Source organism: Pantherophis guttatus, chromosome 3, assembly GCF_059756535.1.
Source record: "Pantherophis guttatus breed Tessera chromosome 3, ASM5975653v1, whole genome shotgun sequence".
NCBI lineage: Eukaryota > Metazoa > Chordata > Lepidosauria > Squamata > Colubridae > Pantherophis > Pantherophis guttatus.
The window spans coordinates 140,744-161,506 of NC_142065.1; the positions used below are offsets into that span (position 1 = coordinate 140,744).

The window sequence follows — 20,763 nt, forward strand, 5'->3', positions numbered from 1 at the left end:
AGAACCGATAGCGGAAATATTGAGTAGTTTGGAGAACTGGCAAATACCACCTCTGGCTGGCCCCAGAGTGGGGTGGGAATGGAGATTTTGCAATATCCTTCCCCCAGGAGTGGGGAAGGAATGGGGATTTTTCAGTATCCTTCCCCCGGAGTGGGATGGGAATGGAGATTTTGCAGTATCCTTCCCCTGCCACGCCTACCAAGCCACGCCCACAGAACTGGTAGTAAAAAAAATTGGATTTCACCACTGTCCCAGGGGCTGCAGAGGCACCGCTTGAGAAGATCTGCTGCTGCAGTCCTGGGGCTGACAGGGTTGTGGTACCAGGAACTGGGCAGGGGGCCTTTCTCAGATGCTTGGACTTCTTGGCCCCAGATTCAGAAGAGAGCCCTTGTGCACCACCTCATCTGCTCTGCACAGTGGCAGCAACTGCCAGGGGGATACCATGATGACCCTGGATCAGACTGGCCTGCATTCTCTGGGAGCCCGTGTCACCCCTTCTGCCTTGAGGGCCTCCTCTGACAAGGCAGGCCAGGGCAATCGGTGCATGTGGCTGACTCACCCTCCCCATTTCTCCTTGGCAAGTGACTCCCTACTTGCACCCTTTCTCAGCCTCTCACTCATCAGTGAGAAGAGCCGCCCGTGTCTCCCCTGCCCTCCTCTTGCATCAGGGCAAGACAGCCGGAGAACATTGCAGCACCACTAAGGTGACCCAGGAGCCTCACCCCTGGGCAGGAGGAGGGGGAGGAGGAGGAGGAGGAGCTGCCAGTGCACCCTATATAAGGTTGTTCCCAAATCCCTTGAGTTTTATCTGATCCCAGAACATTGTCCAGAGACGTCCTGAGAGCAGCTGGGAGAGCACCAGAGACCATGGCTGGTAAGTAGCAGGCAGGCTGAGCCGGGGGACCACCAAAGCTTTTAGGACGCAAGGCCTCTTTCCAGGGGAGCTCCAAGGACTGCAGGGCCCCTCACCCAGCAGACCTGACACCAGGCTTGTCCAGCACACCTCCGGCCCCCTGCCTTTTCCTATCCGGGGGCCTGGAGGGCCTTTTCTATTGCTCCTGCACTGCTGGCACAGAAGGGAGAGGAGCAGATGGGGACACTTTGGGGCAGCACAGCCCACCCTGGAAGGAAAGCAGAAAGCATGGTAAAGCAAGCGGTTTCAGCACCTACCTGTGTACCCTGAGTTCCGCTCTGCAAGAGCTGCCAGGCAGCCTAAGCGCTCGAAGGGAGTGAAGCTCAGCTCTGAAGGAAAGGAGCCCCAAGCCACGACTTCCTGCAGGACTTTGACTCGGGCTGGGTCTTTATGCAGGATATTTTGCCCCGAAGTGTGCATGTGCAGGGATGCATGCTCACTGAGTGGGGAGAAGGGGACACCTGTAAAAGACCCACAATTGGGAGGGAGGTAGTGGCAGCAGGGCACAGCACCCTCAAGCATGCCAGTGCTTGCAGGATGGGTTGGGCTGAGCTCTCAAGACTGAGTCTCTCTCCTTTGGGGCGCCTTCCTGGCCCTGTCTAAGTCAAGAGGAGTCTGGAACTGTGGGGAAAAGGCTCCTGCCTTGGCAGGGCTTGGGGGTCCTTGGGGTCCTGTGGCCCTGCTGCTCCCTCCCCCCTCAGATTTATTTCCTTTTAGCTTTTAGAGGGTGGGTCCAGAGGACCCTTAATGAGGGCCTGGAGGATTCTCCAGACCTTTAACAAGGGCTGGGGAGTTGTGATTGATAGTGCTGGAGGGAGACTGTGGGGAGTTCTAGTTTTGGCCCCCAGCATCAGGAGCAGCCAGTGCAGAGAGAACTGACAGACAAGTCCCATCACCAGGTCTGCAGGCTGTTGGTGTTTGTCTGTGGCTCTCCTCCTGCTGCTGCCTGGGAAGGTGTTTCTCTTCCGTGGCTGGCCCAAGAATGTCCGGGGCTCCTGCATGGCCCTTCCAGGCTCCTGCAGTGCACCGTCCCTTTTCCAGGTTTGTTTTTTGGCCACTGCCTGCCTCTCTTCCGCCAGGATTTCTCTACAACCATCCTGAGCATCAGCAAAACTCTACAGGTGACCCCGATCAGATAGCCAGCAGTGCCCGGAGCAAGGTCCATAGGGCTCCTGTGATCCCATGGAAGGCTCCGGCGGCCAGGATCCTCAGGGTTCAATAAGCCCCTAAGCAACCGAGGCTTTGATTCTTTGGGAGGGATGGGGGGGGGGTCGACCACAAGTCCTCTGGCTGGGGTGCTGCAGCTTCCTGTGCAAAACTGTCACGGGACCAGAGCAATGGCTAGCTCAACCCCCAGTTGACACCCCCCAGTCCTATCGGTGGCCCCTCGTGGAAGGGGAAGGGGGCGCCGCTCTTGCTCCTTCAAGGAGCAGCATGGAAGCGGCAGTCCCGGCCATCTCTCTCCTTCTTGACAGCACCAAGCAACATCGATTGGAGGCAGAGCGAGAACGCCCGCGAGCACCGCACCAACTCCTACTCTGGCACCGAGCTGGTGGTGCGGCGGGGCCAGGGTTTCTCCATAACGATGGGGTCGCCCCCAGCCGCCACCGGCGTCATCTTCACCGTGGACAGAGGTAGGGTGCCTCCTCTTTTCCCGTCTCTGCCTAGAGACGCGCTTCGCCCTCGGTGCCCACCCCCTCACCAGGCTAACGGGGGCTCCCGGAGAGCGCGGGCCCTCTCAGGCGCTGCGGGACACCCGGACGCCGGCGGCTGGCCCCTCCGCAGCACCCGCCGCCGCCGCCTTCTGCGGGATCCGCGCTCCCCGGCCGAGTGCCGGCTGCAGTAGCAGCTGCCGCCACAAGGAGGAGCCCACCCCGCTGCCTCCCCTGAGCGGTGACCGCTTTCCCTCCCAGGCTCGACCGCTGCCATGCAGGCGAAGACCCGCGTGGACTTTGGGGTCTCCAGCGCCCCCAGCAGAGACTCCTGGAGCGCGGTGCAGATCTCCGGCTCGTCGGCCTTCTCCATCACCAGCCCAGCGAACGCCGCCATCGGGCGCTACCGGCTGGGCATCAAGAGCGGCTCCGGCGTCTCCGTCCTGGGCACCTTCGTGCTGCTGTTCAACCCTTGGCTGCCAGGTAACCAAGCAGCCTAGCAAGGGGCAGAGAGGGCAAAGCTTAAAGCTCTGCCAGCCTCTGGGGGCCTTGGCACGGGGCAGCCTCTATTCTAATGGGCACAGCAAAGATGGACAATTCTCCTGCACCCTTTTGCCCTTTCCCACTTTAAAAGAGATGGTGGGGGCTGCCCCCTCAGTCTCCTGATGGCCTCAGGCACCCCCTGAATGCCCAGGTCTTGCCTCTCAATCAACGGGGCATCTCTCGATGCTTCTGTGCCGTTTGGGGCAGGGTTTGACCACTGGTGTTGGGGTACTATCTGAAGAGTCCACAGCACACCCCTACTCCCTGGGGGAGAAAGCCCCACCCCGTGGTCACTGTGTCTGCCTGACGCTTGGTTTTCAGAGGATGAAGTATTCATGCCAGACAACGCACATCGTCAGGAATATGTCCTCTCGGAGTTTGGGGTTCTCTTTGTGGGGAGCACGAACCGCATCTCTCAGGTCGGGTGGAACTATGGCCAGGTAAAGATAAAGGATACATCATTCAGCTGTAAATTCACACGGGATCCTGGAATCCTTTCCTGAATGGTGCCACTGGATTATTTCCCCTGGCTTGGTTAGTCAACCTTTCTGCACTAGCTGCCATCCCCACAGCCTCTCCTGGGGCCCCCCAGCCTTGGGCTGGAGGGAATCTTGCAACAGCTGAGAAGCACTGGGGAAAAACAGGCATCCTCCTGATCTCCCTCCTCCCGCCCCACCCCGACTAGGAAGAAAAGACATACCCCAGCCACCTAGAAGGGCCCTGTCCACACCATCCCAAGATCTCCATTCAGGGAGCTGGAAGGGGGAAGAAATGCAGACTTGGGTGACAGAGGAATTTCTGACAAGTTGCCCCCCCCCCAAAAGGAAGGCCAAGCTGAAATGAGAATCCTGCCCATCAAAGCCAGGCCTTCAGAAGACTGGAACTCCTTCCTGGTGGCACCTGAAGGTGGTTACAGGTGACCTTCCCCACCTCAGGAATCAGCCGGTGGCATCCAAGCTACCACAGCCACTGTTGCCTCTAATTGTGTATGCTTGTGTGTGTGTGTATTGGGGGGGGGGAATTGCCCGCCTGATACCTCCTCTGCCAACAGTTCCAACACGAGATCCTGGACATTTGCCTCTTCATTCTGGACCGGAGCTTAAGCTACCGCAAGGATCCCACAGCTGATCTGCGTCGCCGGAATGACCCCAAATACATTGGGCGGGTGCTCAGCGCCATGGTATGAACATTTTCGCATCCAGCTCGCATCATAAGAAAGCCCCTTCAGCTCCCCCTTCCCCTGTAGCCGAAAGGACGGGGCAAAAACGATGCCTCCTTTTGGAGGTGAGGGGCAAACTGAATGCTTTGCAGAGCCCCGCCCCAGCCTCTTCCCCCCCACATCTCCCAATTTCTCCAGCCGGGATTTTAGCAGAATGCCATGAGTATGTTGTGCCAATTTAAGATACCATTTCCCCCCAAAACGAAGGGAACATCTGACCTGCAAGGCCTCTGGCAGTACCATTTTTTTTTTCTTTTTTTAATTTGATTTATATGCCGCCCTTCTCCGGAGACTCAGGGCGGCTTACAGTGCGTTAAGCAATAGCCTTCATACTTTTGTATATTTATACAAAGTCAGCTTATTGCCCCCACAAACTGGGTCCTCATTTAACCTACCTTAGAAAGGATGGAAGGCTGAGTCAACCTTGAGCCTTGGAGAGATTCGAACCAGCAGTAAATTGCAGGCAGCTGTGTTAATAACAGGGTGCTTTAAACCACTGTAGTACCATTCAAAGCTGTCGGCTGGCATCTTCACATGCTGAATTGGGGATGACCCAGCTGGATGCCAAGATCCCTTTCAGCTCAGATCCCATTTGCTTGGTATTAAACTGCAGCTCCTCCTCCCTCTATTTACCACCCTGAAAACAGGCTCTGCAAACCCAGCCACACCACCACTTAGCCAGCGGCTTGGAGCCATGTATTGAGGTCCTGCTTGCTGTGGGCTTCCTTGGAGTGCGTTTGGATGGCCACATTGGGACCAAACGGCCGGCTTCTGAATCTGCCCCCAGGACATCCCCTAGGGGAATCCAGAGAGGAGGAAGACAGCCTTCCGGTGTCTCTCACACTCCCTCAGGGAGGGGCAGGCTCTTTTGAGCCCCCCCCCTCCGTCTCCAGTCCCCAATGGCGGCCAAGGGAGGCTGAAAAGTCCCAGGTGGACCTTCAAGTTTCAGGTCGCTCTGGTGGCTCACCTGTCAGGTTTCCACTGCAGGAGTTCTGCCTTGGTTGTATCAGAAAAGAGCTTGTTTCCCTATTTATTCAATTGATAAAGCTGCCCATGAGGAGTTAATGACTTTGGGTAGCAATGAATGTTTGAAAAATATAGGAAAAGCAGAAAGACACCCCCACCCCCCAAAAATGGCCTTGCACATAAAATAGCCGCTGGGTAAAAACAGATCCATCCATAACCATCAAACTAGCCAATGGAAGGGGTCAACCCCCTTCTGACCCCCAGGCCCAGTGACCAGGCCTTAAAGGACCAGGGCTTTGAAGCCTGATGGAAGACAAGCAAGATTAGGGCAAATCTCATCTCGGGGAGGATGACACCTCACTTTGGATAGCAAGATAGCAGCGTGTAAATGTAATTAATAAATGAAATAAATATTCAGAGCCCTGCCAGATGACACCCCTTGACAGACAGAACCCCGGGGCATGCCTCTTCTGCCAGACCTCGTGAGCGATCGAACATGGGTGGCCAGAGGCAGTCCTCCAAACAACCCGGCCCCGGGCCACAAAGGGCAGCCTGGAGCTGCGCCAGGAGACAAACAGGCCACCCATGCAGCTGGTGGGGCAAAGCAACTTTCCCACAGCAGCTTCTCTTGGCTTCCCTCCCAGGTGAACAGCAACGATGACAATGGCGTCTTGCAAGGGAACTGGAGTGGGAATTACGCCGGGGGGGAGAGCCCCAGCAGCTGGACGGGTAGCGTGGACATCTTGCGCAAATGGAAGAGCTCTGGCTTCAGGCCCGTCCGCTACGGGCAGTGCTGGGTCTTTGCAGGGGTGCTGAACACAGGTAGGCCTCCTGAGAAGTGGGGAGACTCGGGGAGTCTCTCCTGGCAGATGCTGGATCTGAGGCGGCAGAAATGCCATGTGTGCTGCCCTCAGACCCAGGGTGGTCTGGAAGGACTGAATCAGCCCCACGATCCTGCAGACCCCTCTGTCCTGCCTCAGGGGCTGGGGGCTGTGGAGCCTTTCCCCACTAGATGTCCAAGTGGGGGAGCTCAGATGGGGGAAGAAAGAGCTGCTGGTTCCACCTCTCTGGTTTCCCCCCTTCGGGATGTGTGGCTGAGGGGGCCTTGCTGTGGAAAACCTTTAACTCCTGCTCTGACCCATCTCATGGAGAGAAGGTGCAAAATGGAAGCCGGGTAGGGTCTCCCCTGGCCTGGCCTGGCCTAGCCTGACAGAAGAAGGTCAGGAGAGATGAGCAGGAAGCCACATCCAGAGAGGGCGTGAAGAGGAGCTGCGCATGGACTGGGGGAAGGCTGTCCTGTTCACTTCTTCTGATGCCCAGGCAGGGAGGAGCGATGGATGAACAATGGGAATAGTGGGTCATCATTCCTCTCCTGCCCCCCCCCCAAAAGCCAAACCCTTTAGCTCTTGCCAGTCCATCCACAGGCATCTCGGTGTTGTAACCCAGGCCCACGTAGTTAATATTAAATGCAAAACGGTTCCAAAAAAGGAACAGATTTTATTAAAACAGCTGAAAATTAACTCATTCTCAGTTTATTCCAAATTAAATGAAAGCAAAGTTCTCAAAACACCTTCAGTTTATCTCTAACCTTGGGATAATTAGGCAAACTGCCAAAGGCTTTTCTTGGCAACAGTTCAGGAACAGAAGACGCTGACAAGAAAGAAATACATCCAAACATGAAGCAAATCTCTCAACGGTTGTTTTCCGGCAAAGAGGCCAAGAGCCGTTGCTGGTCTTTTAAGCCTTATGGGAGGGGCCAATCATCTCTTGGCCCTACTCCCGAGTTGTCCTCTCTGCTTTAGCTGCTCCTGCTTTCTGACAGCTCTTCTCATTCGTGCACTAGGAACAGGCTCCCCCTGTTCCTCTACTGTCAGCCTCTGGAGGCTCCGAAGTCCATGCATCAATCCCCGATGGCCCTGGCCCCATCTCTGCCTCCAACACAGAGCCTGCATCTGGGCCTTTCCCAGCCTCCAGGACTGGCCCACGTTCTTCCTCAGCCTCATCGCTGTCTGACTCCGCTGCCAGCTCCACAGGCTGCTGGTGGACCACAACCCTCGGGAGCCCTGAAAAGTGGAAGCTAAGAGGCCATAGCAAGGAGCCCGTCCTACGCCTAGTCTCTGCTCCATGGCAAGGGGGCCCTGGCGCCCAGCTCGGCCTCTGTGGAGACTGCCTGACAGGCGTGCCTGCCATGAAGACAGTCTCCATCTTCTCCCTCTGCCCGCAGTCCTCCGATGCCTGGGAATCCCCAGCCGAACCATCTCCAACTTCAACTCTGCCCACGACACGGACATGAGCCTAACGATAGATGTCTACTATGATGCTGAGGGGAACCCTCTGAACATCGCCTCCGACAGTGTCTGGTAAACTGTCCCCCCACCCTCTGGACTCCCCCCTCTCGTTTCTAGGCCCCAGGTGGCCACAGCTGGCAGGGGAGACACCCTCTCGGCCCCATCTGCCAGCCACCCATCTCCTCCTACAGCTTCGTTCCCACCTGGGGGGCAATGCTGGAAGAGGGGCGCCTGGCTCTCTTTGCAAGGTTGGTAACCTGCTTTCCAGGAGTGGGGCAGGCACAGGGAGGCAAGCCCTTTCACAGAACAAAGCAAGGGTACATCTCAGGGGTGAAATGTAAAAATGTTTGCTACCGGTTGTGTGAGTGTGGCTTGATGGGCATGGCTTGGTCCTGTGACCTGGTGGGCATGGCCAACTTGACGTCACTCACTGTTAGAGCCAGGAGCTGCACATTTTGAAGCACATTCTGCCCTTCTGAAGCCCCCAACGCTTTGAGTTTCCCTCCGCCACCCAAGCGAACATCGGAGCCTTCTCTTGCAGAAGCAGAATCCAGGCACAGAAATGGCAAAACGGGGGGAGGGGATGGGGAGGAGAAGGTGTAATTAGCAGAATCCAGGTACAGAAATGGAAAAAAAGTGGGGGGGGATGGGGAGGAGAAATAAGAAGACGTTTCCTTAGATCACTGACGCTCACAACAATGAGTTTGGCGGCAATATAAGGAAACGTCTTCCAGCTCTTCAAAATCGACTTTAAGCCGACAGCAAAAGTAGTGGCGGCGGCAGGGAGGGCAACAGAAGAGTGTGTGTGTGTGTGTGTGTGTGTGTGTGTGTGTGTCCGTCCATCCCTCCGCAACGACTTGGAGGCAAACACTGCCCCTCTGAGGAAAAGAGGAGGCAGTGAAGCCCTGGCTGTCACCTGGGAGAGGAGGACAGCAGAGGGACACGCACACACACACGCCCCGTCACCCCCGCTGCCGCTACTTTTGCTGTCGGCTTCTTGGCACTCTCAAAGTCGATCTTGAAGAATTGGAAGACGTTTCCTTAGGTCGCTAATGCTCCGAACAATGGCAGCGTGAAAGGCAGGCAAGCATGGCAGGGCTGCTGGGAAGGAAGTAATCTACTAGCTCCCTTCCCTGCAGCCCTGCCATGCTTGCCTGCTTTCTACGTGGCCTTCCGCTTGCCTGCCTTTGCAAGCTGGCCATGGGGAAGGCCGCATGGAAGGCAGGGAAGCATGGCAGGACTGCGGGCCATGGTCCGGTTTGGGGGCGTGGCCAGCCAGCAATTGCTACCAGTACGGCGAACTAGCTCCAATCTCCGCTACCGGTCCTCCCGAACTGGTCCGAACCGGTAGCATTTCACCCCTGGTACCATGACATAGTAGTGCGTGAAGACCACACTTTCTGAAGCTGCCATCGGGGACAGAGTGACCCAGGGCCATGAGGTCTTTCAAGGGCCTCCCCCCTCCTGGCAAGCCTCATTCGATGCGGATCCTCCTGAGATTTCCTCCCTGATCAAAGGCAAGCTGAGGCCTCCACACACACACATACCCATGCCAGCACAGGTATCCCCAGAGAACACCTGCCCTCCTTCTCCCATCAGTGGTGGGAAAGAGGTAAGGCACCCACTTCAGAAAGAATGGCTACTAGATGGCAGTAAAAGGAGAGGAGAGGAAGAGAGAGAGAGGAGGGACAGAGAGAGACAGAGAGAGAGAGGGAGAGAGAGAGACCTCCCACTCCTCTCCTCTCCGGTCATCCTTTGCCCAGGGGTCTTTACTCTGTGTGGAAACAACCTGGACATGCCACACACCCCTTTTCCTCACTTCTCCCCACCACCACCGCCCTGCCCCCTACAAACTTCCTTTTGTCCTGTTTTCTGCACCCAGTGGCTGCCTGGCAAAGAAAGCTCCGGCTAGGGGCTGGCAGTCTCTATCAGGGGAGGCAGCCCAGAACAACCCTCCCAGGAAGCCTATCTTGCCCCTCTGGAGAAATGGGGCGGGAGGGTGGAGGGTGGCCATCTGTGCTCATCTCCCACAAACGGGCCGGCTCTCTCCTCTCTCCCGCTCGCTGGCAGGAACTTCCATGTGTGGAACGAAGGCTGGTTTGCCCGCTCTGACCTTGGGGCCACCTACCACGGCTGGCAAATCCTGGATGCCACCCCACAGGAGAGGAGCTCAGGTACGAGGGGGTGGGCTTCCGCTGGGAGAATTGCCCCATCTGGCTCTCCTTGGCAGGGTGGGGTCACCAGCAAGGAGTCCTTGAATTCAAAGGTAGGAAGGGACCTCGGAGGTCTTCTCGTCCAACACCTTGCTCAAGGTAGCAGCAAGAGGAGACAGCAGCAGGTTAACAGAGGGGAGCCCTAGGTGGGAGCTGCACCCACTTTTTCCCCCAAGACTTTGAAATGTCCTAGAAAGAGGGCTTGGGCTGGCAGGTCCAGCCAAGGCGGAATGGGCAACGGGTCAGCCTGTGAGACTCCCCCCACTGGTTTTCTAGTCTCCCCAAATAACCAGCCAACATGCCATGGCACTAAGTTCTCCTTAGTTGTTGGGAGGGAGTCCCCTAAGCCTTTTTTTCTGTAATCTTTTTGTACTTTCTGACTCCGTAAAGTTGCAGAAAGGTTTCCTTGGTGGTGATCCTGCCTCTTGATGGGCAGAAGGTACCATCCCGGCTACACGCAGAACAGACATTTATGTTATTATTCATTAGTTCTGTTTGGATGACTGCTTATCTCCCCCTGGCGATGCTGCACAGCTAACAACTTTTAAACCCCTTGAATTCAAAGCACCTCGGTGCATATCGTGGCAGCTGAACCAAAGCAAACCTCAGCTAATGAACCAAGGCTTCCTGCAAAGCCAGAATTGAGCAGGGGGCTTTTATGAAAGGTTAAGAACTGAGTGGCCGCAGGGGATCATTCATTCCCAGATGCCATATTCGCATTCCTGTAAGGAGAGGTTACTCCCTGACCAAGCCACCTAAGCGAGTAGCCGGCAGCGCCACCCCCCCCCCCACCCCTCCGGAGTTGCTGTGAGGTTTCCTGCTGCCCGGCTCCTGAGGTGACCGGAGGTCACCAGGCACTGTGCACCCAGCTCCACCATGGGCGTCCCTCCCTCCCTCCCTCCCCTAACCCTAATTGTCTCCTTCCCCAGGCATCTTCCAGTGTGGCCCAGCTTCCCTGACGGCCATCAAGGAGGGAGATGTGGACCTGGTGTATGACTGCCCATTTGTCTTTGGAGAGGTCAATGCTGACCGTGTCACCTGGCTCTATGATACCAGGACCGGAGAAAAAAAACTGATTTACTCAGAGACCAAATCCATTGGCCAGAACACCAGCACAAAAACTGTGGGCAGCTACGCCCGTCAGGACGTCACAGGCGATTATAAATACCCAGAAGGTAAGGTCAATGAAACGGGCGCCTCCCTTCCAGCATCACACAAATTGGGAGATGAATCTGGGGGACCAAAGGCTGTGTGGTTAATGCCGGGCATAGACGTCACACTGACTGCAATCTATTCATTTATTTAATAAATTTATATGTTGCCCCTCTCATTGATGAGGCAACTCCGGGTGGCTTATACAGAGTAATTAATAAAGAGTGAGTAATTAAAAGGGTGATTAATGTTCTTGGTGAGTCACCAAATCTTTGCATTGTGGATTTTGCCACTGAAGCTGACGAAGGGACGAAGGGCAAGCCGAAACTGAGCCAGTGGCGGCAGAAGCATCCACAGAGCGAAACCCTCCCGGTTATGCTGGCTCCTGCTCCTGAGAAGCTGGCCGGAGCTGCCAGGGCAGGAGGGCCTCCTTAGGCAGCGGCAGAAGCCAGAGCCGCCTTGTCCCAGCCAGGAACAAGTGATCCTCAGCCCCCTTTCCTCCCATAGCCCAGACGGGCAGCTGGGCGGCTCAGACCCCCAGAAATCGAGGCCTCTTGGCACAACACGGCCTCTCCTGGCATGCACACACACCACTGTGGTTCTCTCTCAGGCTCGGCCAAGGAGAGGGAAGTCTTCAGGAAAGCCCGTGGCAAACTGAACCTTGACATCATCTCGGCCACGTCTGCCAGGCTGCCCGAAGCAGGGAAGCCCATCTCGGGGAAGTTCAAGCTGGAGAGCCCCCCAGAGGTTGGCAAGGACGTCAGCTTGGTCTTGCAGCTGACCAACCTGGCTTCGGAGGTCAGGAAGCTGACAGCCAACATGACCGCCTGGTCCATCATCTACACCGGGAAGCCTATCCGCGAGGTCTGGAAGAACACCCTCAATGTGGACCTTGGCCCCCAAGAAGGTAAACCTTGTCCGTCCCAGGGAGAGCAGCAGGCTTGACCCCCAGCTGCAGGAGGGATGAGCCCATGCCTGACCCCTTCCCCCTCCCCCCGTAGTGGACAGAGAGAAGAGAGGGGCATGGGCACAAACCGTGTTGGTAAGTAAAGTGGCCAGAGGCATCCAATCCTTTGCCATGGCCTTTGAGGGCTGGCACTTGTGCCCAGGTGGCAGCAGGTGGCTTGGTTGGCATCCAGCCCATGACCAGAAGGGAAGCAGCATCCCAGTCAGTACCGGCATGGCACATTTTCCCTCTTCCTTTGTGCCTCAGCCTGCCCCATCCACCGATGGTCACAACGAGATGGAGTTTTGAGCAGGTGCCAAAAAAAAGAACACCAGAGCTTTAGAGCTGCAGGATCTTCACGGGTCAGCATGAGCCTTGCTGGGTCCTGCCTTCCTCCTTTCGACAAGCGACTGCCCTTGGCACACAAAGGCGCAAAGATTGTCCTGGGGGAGCAGCGGGGGCGGGGCAAGATCTTAGGTCCAAGAGGTTGGCAGCTGCTGGGCTTGAGATTCAGGGCTGCCCTCCGTGCTCCTTTGCGGGTGATGCCCCTTTCCTGTAGGTGGGCAGCCAAGCATCCCTTCTGCCCTGAAGGAGTAATGCACCAAGCCTGACCCAGAAGGGAAGATCTTTTGAACTTTTGGGCTTCAAGAATTGCAGCACAAAAAAAAAGACTTTAGCCCTGAATGGCTAAATCCTCCGAGGGGAGCTTCATGGAGCTTTCACCCTCCGCACCCCAGCAGCCGCCTTGTGGCAGCTTTAATCAGCAGAGGAGGCACAGCGCACGCACACACACACACACACACACACACACACACACACACACAGAGCCGAGCAGTCGCCAAGCACTCCTTTCAAAGGCAGCTCCGGGGTATAACTGTGCCTGGGTTTCCTCACCAGCAGAGGGGCACTGGGGGGGGGGGCAGTGGGGACGGGCTGCCAGCACCCAGCCGGGTCCAGCTCAGAGACAGACATGGCTGGACTTTTCCTTTCAGAAAAAAGCTTTCCTATCAAGATTTCCTACGCCGAATACCAGCAGCACCTCACCACAGACAATATGCTCCGTGCCACTGCCTTGTGCCAGTTGGAAGAGGGGCAGGACACCGTGGTGGAAAGAGATATCACTCTGGACAATCCCTCCATTGCCATAAAGGTGGGCTGGCTCGGCAGGGGAGGGGAGGGCGGGCCTTTGCCAACAGCTCCCTCTGGCTGGGCAACAGCCAAAGCAGGCCACGGCCAGGGGTGGGAAGTGGATGAGCAACATGTCTGTGGCTCCTGGGCTCCTGCCAGGCCTTCAGGGAGGCTGGACTCACCAGGGTCTCTGCTCCGGGGCAGGTTCTGGGCCAGGCCAAAGTGGGGCAGGCGACAAAAGTGGAAGCCAACTTCACCAACCCTCTGGACGAGGAGCTGAAGGAGTGCCTTCTGCAGGTGGAGGGCAGTGACCTGCTGGCAGAGAAGCTCAAGCTGAAGTAAGTGCCGGGAGGGTGCGGGCGCGTCAGAGGTGGGTTTCAGCTGGTTCTTACCAGTTCTGGAGAACCGGCAGCGGAAATTTTGAGTAGTTTGGAGAACTGGTAGTAAAAATTCTGACTGGCCCCGCCTCCATCTATTCTCTGCCTCCCGAGTCCCAGCTGATCGGGAGGAAATGGGGATTTTGCATTAACCTTCCCCTGAAGTGGGGAGGGAATGGAGATTTTACAGTAACCTTCCCCTGCCACTCCCACCAAACCACTCCCACTAAGCCACTCCCACCAAGCCACAACCACAGAACTGGTAGTAAAAACATGTTGAAACCCACCACTGGGGTGCGTGAGTGTATGTGAGCGGGATCCAGGTGACTGCTCTGCTGTGCCAAAGAGGAGTTTCCAATTGCACACGCCCCCCAAACCATAACTGGGGAGGGGGGCTGCATCTACAAGGAGACTGACTTTTGCTGCTCAAGGCCTGCCTTTGCTTCTCTGCTCCACCGTGGCTCTCGAGCAAAGCAGGGAAGAGGAACGTTTCAAAGCACACGGGCCCAAGGCGATCCAGGGCTTTACTGAGGGGGGCTGCCTTTTTTAACCGTGCCACAAATGTTGTGGATGAAGGCTGTGCTGTGGACGGGGAGCATTCGGATGTTAGCAAAGCTTTCAATCCAGTTCCACCCAATGAGCCCATAAGAAAGTTGTGCCCGCTGGGGCTTCGCCCCTGGGTAGTTCAGTGGGCAGGAAGCCAGCTCGGGCACAGAACAAGTGCCTGGAGGTTAACGGGCTCCGTCTGAAGAGTCACACGGGATGCCCCGCAGGGCTCAGCCCCAGGTCCTCGTCTCTTTGCCCCTGATGTAACAGAAGGCTTGCTGTGAGGTTTGGCTTCAGTCGCCCATTGTTTCTGGTGCTGGTTTCAATGGCGATGGGCAGCTTCTGCAGGGCACCCTTTTATTCCCCCCACTTCCCAGTCTCCTTTCTCCAGACTGAGCCTTCCGCTCCTCTTGTGGAACAGACCGCGGGAAGGGGGGAGATCTACTTTGCTGGAGGTGCCTTAACAGAAGTCGGAGGGCCCTCTGTCAGGGATGCTGCCAAGCTGGGCTGGGAGGTGGACTTGTTGCTCTCCAAGGTCCCTTGGAATGGTTCCTTCTAAAAGGGCGTTGCCCCCGAGGGGAAGCTTCCCAACCGAAAGTCCACCGCTTTGGCTGCAGGGTTAAGGCACGTGAAGAGCTGGTCCTGGGTGACAGGTGGCTCTCCCTCTCAGGCAGAGGCCTTCCCCACATCCTTCCTCTTCTGTGTGTGGATACAGGATCCTCGGCCCTCGGCCAAACCCTCACGCAACCCTGGCCACCCTCTGTTTGGCTTTGGCCTGCTCCCGGCCCTTCCTCAAGTGGTGGCACATGATCCGGAGGGTAACCAGCTCCCAGGGAAGGAGATCTGTGGGTGGAGGGTGGAGAGCCCCTTGCAGGCAGGGGAATGCAGCCCCTGCCCGGTCCTCCAAGCTCTTGGATGCTTCTCAAATCCAGCGCTCGGCCCAGACCAAAACTGACCAGTCCCCTTGCTCCTTCTCTGCAGGGTGCCCCCCTTAAAGGCCAAGCAGAGTTCACAGATGCACTTTGAGGTCAGTCCCAGCAAGAGCGGGACAAAGCAGCTGCTCGTCAACTTCTCCTGCGACAAATTCCAGGACATCAAGGCCTTTGAGACCGTCAGAGTGGCTCCCAACTGACCTGTGAGGGGGAAGGAGGAGGCTATGATGCTGAGGGAGAGCCTTCCGGTGCAATAAAGCACCATTTTGTCTGAATAGCATACACCAAATAAATGTTTTCTCCCTGTATCTGAAATATCTTGACTCCTCATTGCAGGTAAAAACTCATCAAGTGGTCACACAGCCATCCTTCCTTTTCTTGCCAGTAAGTTCCCATCTTGGCCAGGAGGAGGCTAGATCCCTTACGAGTGTCATCTTAGGTGGCAGGTTGACGGCTGTGGCATCCCTGTTCTCTCTTCTAAGGTTGGCTGTGCAGGTCTCCTTACTGTGAGTCTTGCTCAGATTTGACATGGAATATGGCAGCCTAATAAATCTGATAGATAAATAATCCTAAAGCAAGCTGGTGTGCTTCTATTATCCTGGTAGCACTAGGAAATGACACATTTTTATTGGAAAACAAATACCCACTCCCTAAAATTGGAGACAGATGAGCCATGCCCTCATATCCAGAGGCAAAGACCTTCGGATGTGGCTTGTTTTGAATTGACTCCCAAACCAAGAATCAATCAACCTCCCTCCTCTCGTGTCCTACACAACTTGATCACCTTCCATTCCATCCTGGGGGTCTTTTCAAAGCCCTGGACCAAGGATGCTGCCCAGGGAGGGGGATTCCACTTACACCTCTTTGTGAACAATGAGGAGCCCTCGGGAGCAGATCCAGCCAGCCCCCTTTAGCCCCCTTGTCCCTGGGATGACGTGAGAGACTGCCAGAATCGCACATCAACAGCTTTAAATAAATAAAATAAAATAGAAATAAAATTATTATTATTTCCCTTCCGATTTTGGAACTCCCCACAAACCGCTTCTTATTCCCCTTATTCCGCCACCAGTCCAGATCCCGTTCTTTCTGAGCTTCAGCCTGGCACAGGCCAGGCCCACCATGTTCTTTCCCCAGCCCGGCCCCTTTGGTTCCTCAGACTTCCCTGGCTTCCTCCTTGTGGAGACGGCCTGTTCCTGGACTTTCCTAACCGCCTCCTCAAGAGGCCAGGCCCCTCTTCAGCCTGTTGAGTCTGGATGGTTCCAAGACCTGCCACTTCCCCCCTGGCCTCACAAAGAGCTGCCTTCTTCGACTCCAAGGTGAATGATGTTATCACATTTCTAAGCTACTCCATTCCAAAATCACTCTGAATAGTTTCACAAAGTTAGAACAACTTACATAAAAGAACAAGAATTTAATAGACACTTGCTCTTGGGGAGGAAAGCTATGGCAAATCTAGACAGCATGCTAAAAAGCAGAGACATCACCCTGCCAACAAAAGTGCGTATAGTCAGGGCTATGGTTTTCCCAGCTGCACTGTATGGCTTTGAAAGTTGGACCATAAGGAAGGTTGAGAGCCAAAGAACTGAGGCCTTTGAACTCTGGTGCTGGAGAAGACTCCTGCGAGTCCCTTGGACTGCAAGGTGATCCAACCGGTCAGTCCTAGAGGAGATCAACCCTGACTGCTCTTTAGAAGGCCAGATCCTCAAGATGAAACTGAAATACTTTGGCCACCTAATTAATGAGAAGGAAGGACTCTCTGGAGAAGAGCCTAATGCTGGGGACGATGGAGGGCAAAAGAAGGGGACGACAGAGAACGAGGTGGCTGGATGGAGTCACTGAAGCAGTCGGCATGAGCTTAAATGGACTCCAGAGGATGGTAGAGGACAGGAAGGCCTGGAGGAAAGTTGTCCATGGGGTCGTGATGGGTCGGATACAACTTCACAACTAACAACAACAGCAGCATAAAAGAAACCACCACCGTGCCCTGAACAAGGGAACAAGATCGCCCTTCCACACACAGTCCCCTCCGACTTAACAGGGCCTCCCCCACCCTCCTATCTGGGGAGCCGCTTCTCGTGTCTCTGCTCAGCCAGCATGTGCTGTTGGTCAACTTGTTGGGGCCAGGAGCTGTGCCTGCTCCATGGAATCCCTTGGGGCTTCCACAGAGATCGGGAAAGACCCACAGCCTCAACTCTGTTAGCTGTCTGCAAGCCTGTGAACCCTGGCTATTCCCCCACACGTTTAGTTTCAGTGGGTGGCAGCTAGAAGAAGTCTGCAGTTGATGTGTTTTCTGTGATCTGGAGTCTCCTGTTCTGACCTTGGACATCATGGCTTGTCTGTTGTTGCTGGGCAGCGTGCAGGCACTGCCGACCATTGCTGGAAGCAACTTTGGCACCCAGCTTTGTGCTTTGTGTACATTCTTGCTCCCGACCCCTGCTACGTTTTTGGTCTTGGCATGCTCCTGACCACATCTCAGCTCTTTCCTCAAGCGCTTTGTCAGAAATGGCGTGTTTTCTGATTATGGACTGACTGACCCAGCTCCCCAGCTCCACTTCTGCCACCCATTTGCTGCCATCTCTCCAGCTCAGCCCTCCTGGCACCTTCACAAGCCTCACTGCAAGGCTCTTCCCCTCCTTGCTGTTTATTCTCTCCTCAGCACCTGTGCCAGTCTCACCCGCATCACACCCACATCATCAGCCAGTTGCATGGGCTTTACCTCTTTGTTGAAGCCAGGATCCCAACGTGCACGAATCGTGTAGGCGATGCTTCTCCAGAGGACAGCCCTTCAGTCCTTCAGTCAATGACGACTCTTTAGGATCTGACTGCCTGTCGGTCCACTTGGTGTGTCATCAGTGAGAGTGTCCAGCCCTGAGCATCCAGCCAGCGTCCCTTCAGCTTCCTCTGGAACTCCAGCATGTTGTGGCCACTTTCCAACCAGCCTCTTCAGCCCCTCACCGGTTCTTCTCCATTGGGCAGGATTAGGCCTAGGGTGGCCACCCCCTTGTTTCTGCTGAACAATCCCACGGGTAGCGGAGAGACTCGCTTGAGCTGGGCCAGCTGGGCTGAGCTGGCTGTCCAGCAGGCCTGGGGCTGGCTGAGGTCTCCCATTGAGACCACAGCCAGGAGCCCTCTTGGCCAGGTTCTCTGCCTGCCTTGGAGCCAACACCTCTGCCGGCATCCATTTGGTTTCCCACACTTTTTTAAATGATGCAATGCTTTCAAAAGGACTTTCGTCATCACGGAGATGGATTTATTCACAGAATAGTGATATTAGGATATTTATTTTAGATTGCCTTTAGCTAAGAGGCCTGTAATGGCTCAGTGAACCGATTAAATGTTCTATGGGCAGCTTATGTTTTACTTGCAATCCATGAAGACACCTGGACCCTTCTCAAGCGGCACTGCCTGGAATGGTTCTCCCCGTCCATTTTTTTCCTCCCAAAATATAAGAGTATCACAGTTGATATTAAGTTTGCTACTTTTGCCCAATATTCAAGATCCTTCTGAATCCTGATATTGTCCTCTAAGCAGGCTTTGCTCCCCGCCCCCCTTCTGTCATCTTTCACGGCCTCCACTCCACCCCCTCCTCCCAGCCATTGGACCAGGTGGGGCCCAGGAGAGAGCCCCCCCCCCCAGCTTTCAGGCTTTCAACAAGAGGCTGACACGGCCAAGAAAGGGACTGGCTAATACCACGGTTTTGCAGGATTGGCGGAGAGGCGATTTGGTGGCATCAGAGCAGCCAAGAAGCGGTTGTTTTTCCTTAGTGCCCGTGGCAGCGTTTGAGCCTGCAAATGGATGATTGTGTTTGTGCCTCCTTTGCGGTGGTGGGAGGGGGGAATAATTAAAAGACAACTATGAAAGTTAGACCTGGATGGCAGCTTCGTTTTTACCCTGGAGAAAAGGCTCCTGCTTGAGATGGAGGCTTTCCCAAGGCCAGCCTCTCCCTGTGGGAGCCTCTCCAGAGAGGGACCCCGCAGGTTGCCCTCGACTCTAGAAGCCCCCTTGGCTGGGTTGGATTTTCAACTGATTTCAGTTACTGGGAACCAGAAGGGGGGAGTGGGAGAAATGTTTGGAGAAGGGTACTTATAGGCTCCCTGCTTGATGCAGCCGAGGGAGACCAGGCCTGGGAGCCCTGAGTGGGTGAAAGGAGGGAGGCCACCTGAGAAGAGAACCAGCAGCCGGTGAGCGGGAGAGTCTGGGACGACAGGAACCAAAGCTTTAAAGCGAGGGCAGAGAAGGCCGAAAGTGGGGGCGGCTCCTCTTGGGGAGAGCACCAGGTCCAGGATGAGTTCCTCTGGGTTTTCCACTGGCCTCTGGGTTCAAGGCAGAGGGATCAGCTGATAGGTCTTCCCCCCCCCCCCCGCCACCCAGAGGGCCTGGAGAGCCCTGGGGCAATGGCTGGGAGCGTCCAATGGGGACAGGTTTTTGAACTCAGGCGTGGTGCAGCCAAGAAGCCGCACAGCTGCACTTTCGCAACATTTGCCTTGTTATGGCGGCATTTGGAGGTGGATGACTGGGACAACCTCTCCACCTAGATGCCGGTTATGAGGCTACTCCAAAGGAAATTATCTTGATCTTGGGAAATTTAATGATAATTTGGCCAATTGCAAGTAGTCTTTCCTGGGAAGTGGTAGAGTGGGAGGTTGCCTTCAATCCTGAACTTCCTTGAAGGAAAATGATGATCTCAGCCCTTCAAACAGGTTTCAGAGCTGGTTCCTGCCGAAAGGTGGTGGATTAGAGGAAGAAGGAAGACGGATTTTCCCTGCTTCTTTTAGCTCTTGGGTGCTGCCTCCCACGTCCTTAATCCCACTGGCTCCTTCATCCCTTAATTGGTGTGCAAGGTCAACTGGAATGTGGGGCTGCGAAGGCTCCATGATCCGTCTCTCTCCAGAATGAGATGCAGCAAGAGCCCCTTTCAAGAGGCAGGGACAGACGGGGCGGAGACGCTGGCAGGGAGCAATGGATGCCCCAAGAGCAGCCCTTTCTGGAGAGGCCCAGGTGTCTTTCTCCAACTCGACTGAAACTGGGCTGCCAGACGGGATGAGCTCCACCAAAGGACACTGTGGTCAGTGTTCTAGGACAATTGTTAGGGAAGTGCCCCCAAACCCTCTTTTCTTCAGGACACCAGTCAGCTGAAGAGGAACTAAACAGCCTCTCGATGAGGGGCATGCAAAGGTTGGCTTGAAGCTCAGCATTAAGGAAACGAAGATCATGGCATCCGGTCCCATCACTTTCTGAAAAACAGAAGGGGAAGAAATGGAAGCAGTGACAAATTTTATTTTCTTGGCCCCCAAGATCACTGCAGACGGTGACAGCAGTCATGAAAAGAAGTTACTCCTTGGGAGGAAAGCCATGGCAATCTTAAGACAGCATTTTACAAAGCGGAGCCATCACCTTGCCAACAAAGTTCCCTATAGTCAAAGCTCCGGTTTTCTCAAGAGTCACGTGCGGCTGTGAGTGTTGGACCATAAGGAAAGCTGAGCACGAAGAATTGATGCTTCTGAATTGTGGTGCTGGAGAAATCAGCCCCGAGTACCCTTTGGAAGGGCAGATCCTGGAGCTGAGGCTCAAATCCTTTGGCCACTTAATGAGAAGAGAGGACTTCTTGGAGAAGACCCCGATGTTGGGGAAGACGGAAGGCAGAAGGGGAGGGAGAGGGCAGAGGAGGAGGAGATGGTTAGATAGGGTCATTGACGCAAGGAAATTGGGAGAAAGTGGAGGATGGGGTGGCATGCTGTGGTCCAGGGGGGTCCTTAACCCTAACCTCACCCAAAGTTATTTTATGAAAAATAATAATAATAAATCCTACTTTAACTTTAACACTTTTCACTATTTCTTCTATTCAGTCCTGTCCAAGTCTCAGAAACTGCCTGGACAAGTCCTGGGAG

At 55.2% G+C, this 20,763-nt stretch overlaps 1 protein-coding gene across 1 annotated transcript; it reads left to right on the plus strand.

Annotated features, from left to right (window-relative positions):
- The first annotated feature begins 615 nt into the window (after nucleotides 1-615).
- Nucleotides 616-15,183, plus strand: LOC117669587 (protein-glutamine gamma-glutamyltransferase E-like). The gene is made up of 13 exons (XM_034424135.2): nucleotides 616-874; nucleotides 2,389-2,547; nucleotides 2,827-3,048; nucleotides 3,430-3,548; nucleotides 4,160-4,288; nucleotides 5,938-6,115; nucleotides 7,518-7,653; nucleotides 9,652-9,755; nucleotides 10,724-10,969; nucleotides 11,557-11,853; nucleotides 12,885-13,042; nucleotides 13,225-13,358; nucleotides 14,925-15,183. Exons 1-13 carry the CDS (start codon nucleotides 868-870, stop codon nucleotides 15,073-15,075), a joined length of 2,040 nt encoding a protein of 679 aa, XP_034280026.2. The 5' UTR covers nucleotides 616-867; the 3' UTR covers nucleotides 15,076-15,183.
- The last annotated feature ends 5,580 nt before the right edge of the window (nucleotides 15,184-20,763 follow it).